The following is a 15941-nucleotide window of genomic DNA, read 5'->3' as shown; positions in this document are numbered from 1 at the left end:
CATAGCGCACTCAGCACACATTATCTTCAGTAAGGACTGAAGCAGGCAGTTGGTTGGGGGTGTTGTAGATTACTCTACACGTTTGTTAATGACTTTTGTTAATGAGAGACTTCCCTGGTGGCTCAGATGGTAAAGCATCTGCCTACAATGCGGGAGACCTGGGTTCAATTCCTGGGTCAGGAAGATCTCCTGGAGAAGGAAATGGCAACCCACTTCAGTATGAGAACACCTCCCCGCCCCAACTCTTTGGGAAGGGTTTTTCCTCACTAACTAAGCACACGCCTGGATGCTTCTCCATCCCTGTAGTGGAGGGAGAGTGAGGAATCTGATTTGTAGATTTGGGGAATAACCGGACACACTTAGGTCAGCCCAATCTTCCCTTTTGAGAACAAACCTGCAGAGACTGAGTTCTTTTCTATCCTTCCATGGAGGGTTTCCCACATGGGAGACCATACTCTCCAGTAACTGCTGGTGATTCTGCCTGCTTCTGGAGCCCAGTTACCAGTTTCACTTAGCTCCCACTCTAAGCCACCTCTTATATAGCCTGGCTTCTGTCAGTAATTAACATGACACTGCTGTTCTCACTTGTTCTTACTTTTGTTTACTTTTTCTTCTGAATGCAGCCAGGAGAGAAGGATGTTAGTTCTCAGAAATTCCTAGTATTAGTGACCGAGAAAAAAGATGAGGTAGGGAGAATTTCTATGTCGTTTGAATTAATTAGTTCCAAACATAATGGTAATCAATGAGAAAAATAATAATGAAAAAAAGTAAATGAAAGTGTTAATCACTCAGTCATGTCCAACTCATTATGACCCCATAGACTGTAGCCCGCCAGGCTCCTCTTATCATGGGACTTTCCAGGCAAGAACACTGGAGTGAGTAGTCATTCCCTTCTCCAGGGGATCTTCCAGACCCAGAGCTCAAACCCGGGTCTCCTGAATTGCAGGCAGAGTCTTTACTATCTGAGCCACCCAGGGAATAGTTAACAATTATTCAGTGCTTACCATGTGTTTTAGGCACTTTATAAAGGCTAATTAAATCAATTATTCATGATGACTCTATAATGAAGTTATTCTTCATATCCTTATTTTGCACATGAGGAAATACATATTGGGTTACTAACCTCCTCCACAGTGTCACAGCTGCCAAAGACAAAACCAGTGTTTAAATTTAGGTGGTCTAGCTCCAGAGTATTAAAGCATCCTATACTTCTCTCTGAGGTGCGCTTCCTATATGAGGGCCCATTACTAAGAATAATGAACCATTCTATCTTTTTTTAATTGAGATATAATTGACATGTAACATTAGTGTCAGATGTACAACATAATGATTCAATATTTTTATTGATTACATGCCATAGTCATGATAAAATACTGACTATATTTCCTGCTTTGTACATTATATCCTTGAAACTTATCTATTGTATACCTTAATTCTCTTTACTGTCTTTAATATCATAATTCTCTTTATCCCCAACTTCCCTCTGATAATCACCAGTTTGTTCTCAGTAGTGAGTCTGTTTCTATTTTGTTATATTTATCCAATTGTTTAATTTTTTAGATTCCACATGTAAGTGAAAACATACAATATTTGTCAGTATATGTCTTTGTCTTATTTACGTAAGGATGACATCACCGACTCGATGGACATGAGTTTGAGTAAACTCCGGGAGTTGGTGATGGACAGGGAGGCCTGGCATGCTGCGATTCATTGGGTCGCAAAGAGTTGGACATGACTGAGCGACTGAAGTGAACCAAATACTTTTCTGGTCATATATATATATATCGTGGTGATGATTTAGTTGCTAAGTCATGTCTGACTCTTGCAACCCCACAGACTATAGCCTGCCAGGCTCCTCTGTCCATGGGATTCTCCAGGCAACCATACTGGAGTAGGTTGCCATTTCCTTCTCCAGGGGCTCTTCCCAATCCAGGGATCAAACCAGGGTCTCCTGCATGGCAGACAGATTCTTTACCGACTGAGCTATGAGGGAAGCTATATATTTATATATATATATATGTTATATATGTCAGGTCATATACATGTATATTCCACAATATGTGTGTGTATAGTGGATCAGTGGTAAAGAATCCACCTGCAATGCAGGAGCCACAGGAGACATGGGTTCAATCCCTGGGTTGGGAAGATCCCCTGGAGGAGATGTGATAACTCCCTCCAATGTTCTTGCCTGGAGAATCCCCATGGACAGAGGAGCTTGGTGGGCTACAGTCCATAGGGTTGCAAAGAGTCAGACATGATTGAAGCGATTTAGCATGCGTGTGTACACACACACACACACACACACACACACAGTGGAATATTACTCAGCCCTAAAAAAGAATGAAATTTTACCACTTGTGACAACACAGATGGACCTTCCCAGATGGCGCTACTGGTCAATATGCCTGACAATGAAGGAGAAGCAAGAGACGTGGGTTTGATCTTGGGTCAGGAAGATCCCCTGGAGTAGGAAATGACATGACACCCCATGCTAGTATTCTTGCCTGGAAAATTCCATAGATAGAGGAGCCTGATGGGCTACAGTCCTTTAGCTACTCTTTACAGGGCTGCAAAGAGTCAGAAGCAACTGAGCAACTGAGCACATGCACACATACACAATTATATGAATATTTATAAAAATATTATTTTATATGTGTATACATACACATATATATAATCTTCTTTATGCATTTAACAGTTGATGAACATGTAGGCTGTTTCCTATATCATGGCTATTGTAAAAAAATGCTCCTATGAACACTGGAGTGCATGTATCTTTTTGAAGTGGTGTTTTCACTTTCTTTGGCTCTATATCTAAAGTGACTGTAATCAAAATAGTATGGCACTGTCACAAAAACAGAAACGTATTTCAGTGGGACATAATAGCCAGAAATAAGCCCGTGCACAAAAGGTCAATTAATCTATAACAAAAGGCGAGACTATACAGTGGGGAAAAGACAGTCTCTTCAATAAGTAGTGTTGGGAAAACTGGACACTACCCAGGAAAAATGAAACTAGACCACTTTCTCACATAGCATCTAAAAGCAAACTCAAAACGGATTAAAGATTTAAAGGTAAGACCTGAAACCATAAAACTTCTAGAAGAAAACATCTATGCAGTATATTCTTTGTTGGTCTTAGCAATATTTTTTGTGGGTGATTTGTCTTTTTAGGCAAAGGCAACAAAAGCAAAATTGAATGACTGGGATCTCATTAAATTAAAAAAGCTTTTGCACAGAGAAGGAATCCATCAACAAAATGGGAGAAGATATTTGCTAATATGTCCCATAAAGGGTTAATATCCAAAATAGATAAAGAACCCATATAATTCAGTATAAAAACAGTCCAATTTTAAAATGGGAAGAGAAGCTGAATAGGCATTTTTTTCTAAAGAAGACTTACAGATGTCCAACAAGCACATGAAATATATCCCACATCACTAATCATCAGGAAAATGCAAATGAAAACCACAATGATATCTCACTTCACACCTGTCTGAATGGCCATAGTCAAAAACAACTAAATAACAAGTGCTGGTGAGGACATGGAGAAGAAGGAATCCTTATCCACTATTGTGGGAATGTAAATAGGTACAGGCACTAGGGGAACAGTATATCAATACTTCAAAAAATTAAAAATAGAACTACCATACGATCCAGCAATTCCACTCTTGTATTTGTCTGACAAGGTCTCTTAGCAGCTCTCCTTGTCTTTAGAACTTTGCTTGCCTAATAATGCATCCTCCATAGTTGTGTGCGAGGGATCTTTCCAAAGCTTATTTTTCAAATTTTATAATGCAGCACACTATATACAGGTGTCCCAAGATTCTCTCTTACCTCGCCCTTCACCCTTCTCTCTACTCACAATCTTTCCTCTCTGCATCATCAGCAAATGCTGTTCTCACTCACATTGAACTTCTTAACTGTTCGGTGAAAACACAGTGTTATTTCCAGCCTCCTATTTAGAATTCTTTCTCTAGTCCTCAACCAGTCCATCTGGGGAAAGCTATACATCTTTCAAGGCTCAGCTTAGCCATCACCTCTTTTTTGAAGCCTCTGATAATCATCTGAAGGGAAAGTAACCACCTCCTCCTTTGGACCCATCTTATCCTAAACAGAACGGTGAAACCTCTATGAGTAGGGGCCATAACTTAATTATGATTAGCAATGCCTCAAACTTAGAAGTTCTCATTAAATGCTTGAATCTCCAGAGATGGGTAATGAGGCTGAAAATTATTTTAACTCATTATCACATTAATAACACATTTTACTGCAATGTATGATTTGTCTTGATGCAGAAGTCCACTGACAAAAGCTTATTCTCCCATCTTCTAAAAATAACATCATTTATTAGGTAATATTCCAACAATAATTTATGAATTCTTCCTTTCCAGGTTAGGAAAAAAAAATGTGACTTGACAGGCTTAGTCAATAAAGGCCATGAGGAGTCCAAAAGAAGGTTTTTTGTCTTCATTAAATTCTCCTTTCTGAAGAACTCATCCTCCAAACTCTCAAAATTTCAGCACCACATGCACAATCTTCATCAGGGCCATCCCTGTGGCTTTCAGCTTGTTAGACTTGTTGGTTTTTCTAGAACCTCAGTGAACGTTTTTCACTGTGTTCTTTTTATTTTTTTATATTTATGGAGAACAGAAAAGGAAAAACCAATGGGATCTGACTAGTCGAAAATTCAATTTTAAGCAAGCATAAGCATACTCTCTCAGTGTATAACACTCCCTAATTTTTCTCTCTTACTGGAAAAGAGCAGTGGGTGGATAAAGTCCAATAGGATCTTTATACAGACGCTTCCACAATCATGCTACATTACCTCCTTCTTTAAGCGTAAAAAGAGGTGCAAATCTCCCTTCATGAGTCTTGAAGAATAAAAAACCTTTCAGGATTTCTCTTTCTCAGAAAGAATTTTTTTTTTTTTCCAGAAAGAAAATTTTAATTAAAAAAAAAAAATTCATTCATGATAAATAGCCACTGAAAGATTTCTGCTCTCCATGAAGTAGTCTATGAAATGCAGAAACCAGTTGAAGCAGATTCCCTGAGCCCCTTTATGTAAGAAAAAATAAAACCAGATGCTACAAAGACTTAATATAGATTAAGGAACTATGAGATTACCACATTCAATCCTCACAGTAATCATGTGGGCTAAATATTTATATTTTGATATTTAAATGAGAAAACCAAGGCTCAGAGAGACTAAGTGACTTGCTCAAGATCAGTAAGTAAATAGTAAAGTCAAATTCAAGATCATTTGGCTGAAGGTTGTACGTTTTTCAAGACATCATACTGTTTCTGAACTTTAAAATTTAAGAAACCAATCCAGGTGCAAGATCCAGGTCTTTATACCAACATTCATCTTTTGTACCTTTGCTCAATAACACATTCTGTCACTTTCCACTGAACTCATATCTAGTTAGGTATTATCCACCATTCAGCAAACATAATTTTTAAATGTTCTTAACTCCCAATAATATTAATAGTTGCCACAAAGGTCATTTTTCAAGGTCCTTTCTTAGTCAACATTCTGGTTGTCAAATTCATCCTTATTTAATTTTGAAAGTGAAAGTGAAAGTCACTCAGTCTTGTCCGACTCTATGCGACCTTACAGACTATATAGTCCATGGAATTCTCCAGGCCAGAATACTGGAGTGGGTAGCCTTTCCCTTCTCCAGGGGATATTCCCAACCCAGGGATCGAACCCAGATCTCCTCTTTCTCCAAATGGAGACATGTCATCAATTTTACATTTTAGTATCCATAAGTGACATGTAATTTCTAAAAGTATACCTTCAAATTGGACATACAAATAGCACAATGAACGAAAACACATTCATTGCCAAAAGTCAAAAAGATCTAGATTCAAATCCTGGTATGAAACTAGTTAGCTCAAAAACTTGTCAAGTACTTTATATTTAGTAAGCCTCAGATACCTCATGTAAGAAAGGATTTTACTATTCACTTTACAAGGACTTTTTGAATACTAAATCAATCAATATTTGTAAAGACAGTACTTGGTCAAGGTGAACTGTCAACAATTACCAGGTACTGGTAACATCATTAGCATTACTAAGTTTAAAACGTGATATGCAAATTTATAAATAGGAACAGCCGACAAAGGCATTGGACAGTGGTAAGGCCTCTTGTTCTCTTCCTGATATGCAAAAATCATGAAAATCCTGCCCCCTTGTTATTTTTGACACTGACATCACTGACCTGATGCTGGCAGATTTTGCTTTTAAGTCATTCCATCTTTGGTTCATATCGTCCAGTCGATGCTGAAGCATAGTTGCCTCTTCGGAATTTCCCAAAGCTTTTACCATCTTCTGCCTGTTTCCATCAATGCTTTTAAATATGTCATTGTGGGCATCAATTTCTGCCTGGATGTCCTGAACAAAAAAAGGCAAAGAGATAATACAAATATTAGATATTAGTGTCAACACTACTTGGGATTGCTGTACAGAACTGTATTCTTTTATATTCCACAGATGAACTTTTTAAAAGCAAAATAGCTAATTTTACCTTATATGATAACAAATTGAGGTGTTTTCACAATTTATACATTGAAAATAATAATCTTTAAATCTTTACGGCACTGATTTCCCCATTCTTAAAAATACAATGTATTAAAATCTACATTTCAAGTACCAACTAGTTAGATGTTCAAATTCAATGAGAAATTTTTGAAATCTTGTACAATTGTGATTGCCAAATCACTCAACTTTGCTTAATACCCAAACAAATTCTTTCTCCCCTTTCCACACAAACAAAACTTCCCTCAAAATATGAAGTTTTACAGAGGTCACTATGATATTACATATTTGAAAGTTTTTGTTACATTTAGACAAAGTTACTAATAGTTCATTCTTCCAATCCAATAAAATTCATTTCTAAATTTACAAAAGCATTTCACAAAAGTGTTTATCCTATTAAGAAATAAAAAACAATGACAAAATAGTATTTCTCCTATTAAAAAGGAAAATATTTGGTTCACTTTTATGAAGTAAATTTGAGTATAGTTTAAGTAAAATAAGAATTACTATAAATTAATAATACAAATTGGTTCAGACTTTGAGAAAGCATTTTGGCAATTTGTACCAAAAGTCTTAAAACTGTTCAAATTACCTATCCTAAGAAAATTTATGTATAAACACATTAATCACATTGATTGTTTTTAAAGTAAAAAAGTAAAAACCATCATAATACATTAATGCTGACATACTACTGGGTTTTTAAATGGAGGATACTGTGATGTCAATTTAATTTTTAAAGTAGGTGTTTAAATTAACATATGTATTTGTAAATCATTGAACACACATACTTTAGAAAACTGTAAGAAATAAATCAGAATAGTGTAATCTCTGTATAAGAGGATTAAAGGTGATTTTAGTTTTCTTCTTTACATTTCTCTGAGCTTCCAAGTTTCTATAAAAAACAGGATTTCTTTCTGTAATTAAATAAATATAACAAATTTAAACTTTAAAATACATCCAGTCTTATGAATTTTTTAGTATTCCCCTGTTACAAAGTTGTCAACACAATTTTTTGTATTAATTTGGCAATTACCTTTCCTTCAAAATAAATGGGACATGTGGCTAACTCTAGTGTGATAGTCATTACCATGCAACTACCAAGCATGAACTTACAAATGGAAAAGCAGACACCAGAGGGGCCCTGAATTTGTGGGGTAAGTCTCCAAGGCATTAATTAGTAATGAATATTAAGGCAATGTACTGCAGAAATAAAAATTGTATTTCTGGTAATGAATGAGAATTAGTAAAAGGAGAGCAAACTCTTAAACATTATAGTTTTGTTATATGTCTCATCTTTAATTTCCCTTATAAACCTCATTCTTAAGTTTCTCCAATTCTAAATGAGCATGGTAAAAAATTAAACAGAATTTTTTCCAGTACTCAGAAACCTGTTACTAGTTGAGAACTCACTCCTGATAAGCGATTCAGGTATTCCATTATGAATCAAGGCTTAGAGGACTTCCCCGCTGTCCAGTGGTTAGGCCTCAGCACTTCCACTACAGAAAGCCCAGGGTCAATTCCTCTTCAGGGAACTAAGATCCCACAAAGCACAAGGCACAGCCAAAAGGAAAAAAAAAAGCAAGAGAGGGAAACAGTCCCTCCCACCACCCAAAGAAGAACCAAGGGTTAGTGGCCAGCATCACAGTAATTGTTTTTCAAGCATCTACAGACCTAGGACACATGGAAAGCCCTTTTGTGCCTCATTACTCCAATCAGCATGGTAAAAAGATAACACTTACATGAGGCTAAGGGATAGAACTGTCGTATTACAACTTCTGAGAAAATCTGAGATATCTAGCATGACATTAATGGAGTCATATTTGAGAGGTGGAAGAGGTGGACACAAAGCTTGATGGATAGCTTCTGCAAAATTTATGCTCCAAATTTGCAAACCCATTGGTCTCTGGGTTATCTAATGACAAAGCCAAGCCAGGTCTCCCTGGAAAGTGTAATCTGAGTACACCCAGAATTAGCATTAAGCACTAAACAAAAACGCTAAGACTGTTGACTCTTCACTCTACTAGCATCTCCATCCCAGAGAGTACAGAGCAGACACTGATGGGGAAGCAGTGCAACACAGCCAGACACTGATTCAAGGTTTTCAGGTTGGGCAACATTATGCATGCAAATGGAAATCTGGTTATAGTCTTAGCTTGGGATGTTTCAAATAGAAATTCTCAGTAAAAAGAGAAAGAAAAGTAAAGTTCTGCTGGAAGAGTCTTTCATGACATCTCCTGAACAACACAGTCCTATCCTTTAGAATAGAAATGTTCTGTTTTTGTATCCTGAAGTGCATTTGAAGACATCCAAAGAGATACATTAAAAGCCAAGTTTTAAAACTTAGGCTGTAAATATGTATGACAGCCATTTTTCTCAAGAAGCTCAGTGACAGAGTAAATAAGCTCTGCGTTGCGAAGGAGAAACTGGCCTCAAATTTCCTGTGCAGGTTCCTAAATATCATTATCAGTGGACCACACCAAAAATCACAAGGCAATTTCAAAACACAGTTTCCTGAAGCAGCCTATTTGCTTCTTTTCATATTAAAGAGACATAGAAAGGCATAGACATAAGATTCATAAACAGTTGTGTTTCACAAGAGCATTCCACAACATGAGGAAATTTGGATACCAACAGCATGAAGCAAATTTGGCTCCTCACATCAGATCAAGTGATGGGTTTTCCAATCTGGCCACAATTACAAATGGAGTAAAACAGAACTATGTCACTGGCCCAGTCAATGATTATAAGCATTTCTATAAAGTTGTGATTAACGGCACCAGCAGTGATCATATACTCATGTTGGAACGTAAGTTTCAATATGTGGAAAACCCTTCCACACATGAGCCTCATCAAAACTGAGGAAGAAAATCCAACAACCAGAAAATGATCAAAGAAGAAGAAACCAGCATACATTATTTTTTTAATTTAACAGTCGGTGGCATATTTATTTGGTCAAATGTATTAAGAGCTCCTAAAAACAGATAATCATCATAATATTCCTTCTATATCCTACACAGTTTCTGTTACACAGAAAAACAGATGTAGATAGACAGATAGGTATAAATAGATGGTTGTAAAACACATAAATGAATGTTTGTATAAGTTCATCTGATTGACTAGCATATTAACCACTGCAATGCCAAGAAAAATCAGACGAATAATTAGAAGAAAATGTAGCAATCATTTTGGTTAATCTCTTCATTTCAAAAATATAACATGGAGAGTCTAAAATTACTTACAAGCTTGCATTGCAAAGCCTTGCCTCAGCTTCTCACTGGAAATTGAGAATTACACATGGTTAATGAATCATGCTCCTTCATAGATCCCTGTGTAACGATGCACTGGTTTTTAAAATCAAGATGCCAGCATGGGAGGCTGTCAGATCATGACCTTGATGTAACATCAAATGCCAAAATAAATTAAAGTTCTATGACAGAGGGTTGAGTCTCACTGCATAGCGGCCAGCTTGCCCTACTAATGTTCACCTCTGTCACCTGAAAGCCTCTGACCATTAAAGAAACATTAAAGCTCGAAATGCTTATTGATAATTAGTTATGGGAATGTAATCCCTCTCGAAGCACAAAGCAATGCTCCTCCAAGCATTTAACCTAAGCCAGTCATGTGCACAGAGGGGCCTTAGCAACATATTCAAGCAGTTAAACTAAGATTTGAAAAAAGAATACTTCAGGAATTCATGTGAAAGGCTTGCAATGAACCTTCAAATAACATAAGCATCATGCAGAAGGTTACAGAAAGCAAAGGGTTAGAATAAAGGGATTACATATTACTCTCTAAGTAAAATAGCGGCACAGTGGTAAATCCTCCTGCCAATGCAAGAAATGCAGGTTCGCTCTCTGGGTTGGGAGGATCCCCTGGAGGAGGAAATGGCAACCCACTCCAGTATTCTTGCCTGCAAAATTCCATGGGCAGAGGAGCCGGGTGGGCTACAGCCCATGGGGTCGCAGAGTTGGACACAATCAAGTGATTGAACACACACACACACTCTAAGAAAAATACCATCAAAAGCCTTAGATGCACACTTACAGAAGAACTTTGCAGAAAACAGTTACAAGAATTCACAGAGGTTCACTGGATGAACAATTACTCTTTTTGTACACAACACCCATTACCCAGGTCAAAATAAACAACACAAATAAAGAAAAAGCATTTATTTATTTTCTTACTCAATAGTTGATATTTTAATACCAGCTTTACACTAACTGAACATTTCTCTAATGATATAACCCCTAGAGATATTATATGCAAACACTTTATACTGTAAATCACATACATTTTATTTCTTCATAAGGATCAAATAGTGGCTGTAACTATATAAGAAAAAATGTTTCCTTAGACTACAGTAAACAGAACTGTTTTAGCTCTCTGATAAGAAAAAGAAATTCAGAACAGTACCACTAGGAAGTCTTCAACAACTAAGATGGTGTTAGGATAGATTCATCCCCTTTGTTGACATAATTTTGGTTTATTCTTGCACGGCATATTTACCTAACCCTACATGGCCATTGCAATGTTTTCTCTGAAGGAGTTCTGACCCCTTTCCTGAAGGCAAAGAAGTGAGGTTAGCAAAAACTTCCCAACTACATCCCAAGGCTCAGGCTAAATCAACAAAGTTAAGCATTAGTGAAAAAGAAATCTACTGTTCCTTTCAAAAGTAAGACCAGAAATCAGAGACCATTTAGGATGGATTGTCGAGAGCCCAGTAGTATCACTACCAAAATTTCACGTTTTGAAAATGAGGGATCATGAGTATCTTTAAAATTAGGCAGGTGTTACCTAAAAAATACACAACCAAACAATATCCTCAAAGGTCATTATGTGCTATGTAAATATGCTTTGAGACAGTTTGTGAGACTTCTGGAATGGTGAGCAATTGCAGTTAGTCAATTAATTATTACAATTAATTTGTTGATGTCAACAAAGCATTCAATTAATTATTTATAAATTATCTTTTCTTTCAATAGCTAATTTCATAAGTTTTAACCACTCTACTGATAATTATGGAAGCACATTTTGACACACAAAAGAAAGTGGTATCCCCTGGTATATAGGAGCATTTAAAAAGTAAAAAATCAATGCCAGTAATGTTTTTTTCCCATTATCTGTGATTATAAATACATGTTAGACAATAAAGTAGGAAAAAAGTTAAATTACCAAGTGGAACAAATTTACAATTAACTGCACTTGCAAGACAATTTGAAGAAGCCAACTTGAAATGATAGAGAATCAATAAACAAACTACATTTTAAATTCCAACAGAGCAAACACTGCTATCAAGAAAGATATCTTTCACAACAACAAAAAAAGGTGTTCAAAATCCTTGACTCTAAACCAACTGCTACTAAAACATACTAACATCCTAGTGAGTTAACACATAGTGGCTTTCCTTCTGAGGTGCACTTTCTACAAGCAGGCTTGATCTGCACAGGAACATGAGTTTAAGAATAGTTATCAACCAATGTTTTTATGTAATCAAACTACCATAATTCCCAAAATCAGACTGTATAAATAAAATCGAACAAGTTTGAAAACTCAAAGGTTTTTGTATTTTAAATATTTTAAACTACAGTCCTGGGGCACCCAACTTTTCAACTCCTGATCTGTGAAAAGCAGTTCTATTGCTCAGAAAGCTCTCAATTTCTTCCCCAACACAACCCTCACCATCCGCATATCAGCACACAACCTCAGTTCCTTCCTTAATTTTAAAGTCATCTTAAGTCCCAGCTTAAATGTCATTTCTCCAGAAGAAACTTCACTGCACTCAGATTAGATTATGTCTACCTCTTACACTTACTTACAGCTTCCTCCTTTTGCTCAATTACAGACTTACATAATACACCTTTGTTTAAGGTCTATTTTCTCCTACTAGGCTACAAGCTCAAAGAAGGGAGGTCTTCCCTGTTATCCACCCCATCTTTGAACTCATCCCAGTATCTGGTATATAGTGTTCACTTCTCAAATATTTACTAAATATACATTAAAGAAAGAGTAGATCTTGAAATTGGATACTGTGTCTTTCTAGAAAAAATTTTTGTAACTAGATACTACAAATGGAGCAGCAAAGTATAGCTTCAAATTATATTTTTAAATAGTGATCATCCTAAAGAATATCAAAATCATAAAGGAAATTTAGCACTGAATGCTTTCTGTCTGTGTTGTCATTATAAGAAACATCATTCCCAAAGGATTCACCAAGAGGGTGGACTTACAGAAACACACACACACACATCCTTAGAGAACTACTATTATTGTTAATCATTGAGTAGCAGAACTGCATAAATTAAAGGCAACAGTCACTCAAAACGCCACTAAGCTAAAATTGTCCATTATTCTGTCCTCTGTGACTACTATATAAAGAAATGGAACACACAGTGCATAATATAGGTGGCTCAAGTATGACAATATTAACAGCCACTAAGTCCGTCACATACTTTCTTTATGAAGTAATTTCAAGGAGAAAATTAATTCATTAAAATCAAAGTGGCAATAAAACAACTCACAGGCTAGACTTCAGAAATGTCCTTTAGCGGATCAGCTTACTGTGCCAAGTCAACTGTGAGTGTGAACTCTTTGTTTACACCCTGGTACAAATGCTCACCCCTCATCACCTGGTTGAGTGATTAGGACCTGCTTGCTGACTGGTACTTCTTGCCATAAGGTCATCCTCCCCTGATGAGAAGTTTCTGTTTCGATCTCCTCTTTAAGACTACTCTGGAGAACATGTGGTTCCCTTCAGCTGGGGTTTCCTGATCCCTGGTGAGCTGTCACCATGAGGAAATACTACAGAACACTTCCTGCAACCTGGGTCCCCAGGAACCCTGGGGACCAGGTACAATCTGCCCATCCCGCTTATGGTGGGAAACCACAATTCTGGCATCACACACTTTGGGACTAGCTAACCAAACTACAGATCCCAACCACATGCCAAACATCTATGTGTGAACAGATACCCAATGTAAGTCACAAACCACTCGATTTCTCTAAAATTCAAAAACATAAACTAGATATCCCCTTTCAATTTATAAACTGCTATCCTGAAGTTATGTTGAAGATCGGCTATCACCTGGAAATTTCACTTATCTGACCAATCTGCAACTTTTCAGGAAACCCACGACTATTGCAAGCTTGGACTCTAGCTTTCTTAAAGCCTGAAATGGCTTCAGGACTCCAGCAAAATACCTTTTTGCTCTGAGAACTCAAGCATAAGCCGTAACTATTACAGTTAATAGTTGAAGCACAGGCTGGATGAAGCACAAACTGGAATCCAGATTGTAGGGAAAATACCAATAACCTCAGATATGCAGATGACACCACCCTTATGGCAGAAAGCGAAGAGGAACTAGATTAGAGTCTCTTAATGAAAGTGAAAGAGAAAAGTGAAAAAGTTGGCTTAAAATTCAGCATTCAAAAAACTAAGATCATGGCATCCAGTCCTATCACTTCATGGCAAACAGACGGGGAAACAACAGAAAACAGTGTCAGACTTTATTTTTTGGGGCTCCAAAATCACTGCAGATGGTGACTGCAGCCATGAAATTAAAAGACGCTTATTCCTTGGAAGAAAAGCTATGATCAACTTAGGCAGCATATTAAAAAGCAAAGACATTACTTTGCCGACAAAGGTCCTTCTAGTCAAAGTTATGGTTTTTCCAGTGGTCATGTGTGGGTGTGAGAGTTGGACCATAAAGAAAGCTGAGCGCCAAAGAATTGATGCTTTTGAACTGTGGTGTTGGAGAAGACTCTTGAGTGTCCCTTGGACCAAAAGGAGATCAAATTAGTCAATCCTCAAGGAAATCAGTCCTGGAATATTCACTGGAAGGACTGATGCTAAAGCTGAAGCTCCAACACCTTGGCCACCTGATGTGAAGAACTGATTCATTGGAAAAGACCCGAATGCTGGGAAAGATTGAAGGCAAGAGGAGAAGGAGACGACAGAGGAGGATATGGTTGGATGGTCCAACACCAACTTAATGGACATAAGTTTGAGCAAGCTCCAGGAGTTGGTGATGGACAGGGAAGCCTGGCATGCTGCAGTCCATGGTGTCCCAAAGAGTCAGACATGACTGAGGGACTGAACTGAACTGATTACAGTTCCTGATAAGAAAAGAAAAGTGTTAAATCACCAATATTAGTATTCTCTCTAGAAGCAGATCACTAAGACTAAGGAAAAGATAAGACTAGAAACTAAGAATAAAGGGACTAAGGGAAGACTGTTACTCAGTTTCCAAAGGTATCATGTGCCTTTTGCTTTAGAGCAGTAAGCCTTAGCCTTTCCCTAGAAATGACATTTTTCCTTCCAGAGCTGGGGGGAAAATAGCTGTATTTGAGAGCTGTGAGGTAGTGGTACCTTTCCATAATATAGTTTTCCTGGCAAGGGATCAATGTAGCATAGGCTAAAAATATGAGATAGCTTTTGTGAAAATACACAAAGGATTTTTTTCAGAGAGACTTAAGTTGGAGAAAAATACACTTACGTATGACAACTTCCTAAAAATGAAATATGGCAAAGAGATTAACTTTCACATAGATTTTTATAAAGGCATCTAAAACAAAAATAAATATATATGGAGAACTTCAGATGATGAATGGCAACAAGATTGTTTCTTTGAATTTGCTCTGTCTCAAAAAAAAAAAAAAAAAAAAACCCTAAATCAAGCCTTAGACAGGACTAAGTCAGGCTTCTTTTACTGTCAATTTAACTACTAAAATAGAAACATGCAGGTACTTAAGTTTGGGAGTTAAAGAAAGAAACAAAGGAATATGACCAGAGCTTGTAACTTCGTCAAAAAAATGGCCAAAAGGCTGAGTCAGGTTACTAACCTCGGGGATCTGACCCAGGCTTTGGAGACTAAGGCCAGCAATTACAATACAAAAGTCCAGCTATCGCCCACAATTACTGCTTCCCAGGGGGTCTAAGTAATGAATTATTTATGTAACATATGCCCTATACCTTTTTAGGAAGAAACAGAAAAATCTATGCAAACCAAGCCAACAGACTTCTTTATGGTCATAAAGTTTGTCACCTGCTGTTACCAGCTGCCATAAAGAAAGTTTCTCTAATCTCCTCCACCCCTTCTAAATGGTGGGTGAGTTAACCAGGAACCATCCTTTATCCTCAGGAATGTAGGTGCTTAATAACATATTAAAGGGAGAGGTCAAAGTGAATCCCGAGTTAACAACTCTTCCTAGGACAGTTGGGGTGCAAGGAGAGAAGCCAGGAGGAGGGATCATTTGACCAGCAGAAGTTGAATTCTTCCATCCTCTTTTCACTGCGCTGTTTCTACCATCAGGAGGCAAGCAATGACTGCAACTGTTTTGGAAAAGCTTTCAAACTTTTCATAAAATGACGTGGTTTTATGCCCTTTTTCTCCGGCAATTGTGGG

The 15941-nt window shown here is 37.2% G+C and overlaps 1 protein-coding gene across 8 annotated transcripts in view; it reads right to left on the bottom strand.

Annotated features, from left to right (window-relative positions):
- UTRN (utrophin) overlaps window positions 1-15941 on the bottom strand; it is a 538889-nt gene that overhangs the window by 152575 nt on the left and 370373 nt on the right. For all 8 annotated transcript variants that reach the window (XM_043457450.1, XM_043457448.1, XM_043457451.1 and 5 more), the window contains one exon: window positions 6224-6396. In XM_043457450.1, coding sequence (XP_043313385.1) covers window positions 6224-6396 — 173 coding nt within the window. The remainder of the gene's footprint in view (window positions 1-6223; window positions 6397-15941) is intronic.

This window comes from Cervus canadensis, chromosome 33, assembly GCF_019320065.1.
Source record: "Cervus canadensis isolate Bull #8, Minnesota chromosome 33, ASM1932006v1, whole genome shotgun sequence".
Taxonomy (NCBI): domain Eukaryota; kingdom Metazoa; phylum Chordata; class Mammalia; order Artiodactyla; family Cervidae; genus Cervus; species Cervus canadensis.
This window is presented reverse-complemented; position numbering and strand designations above follow the sequence as displayed.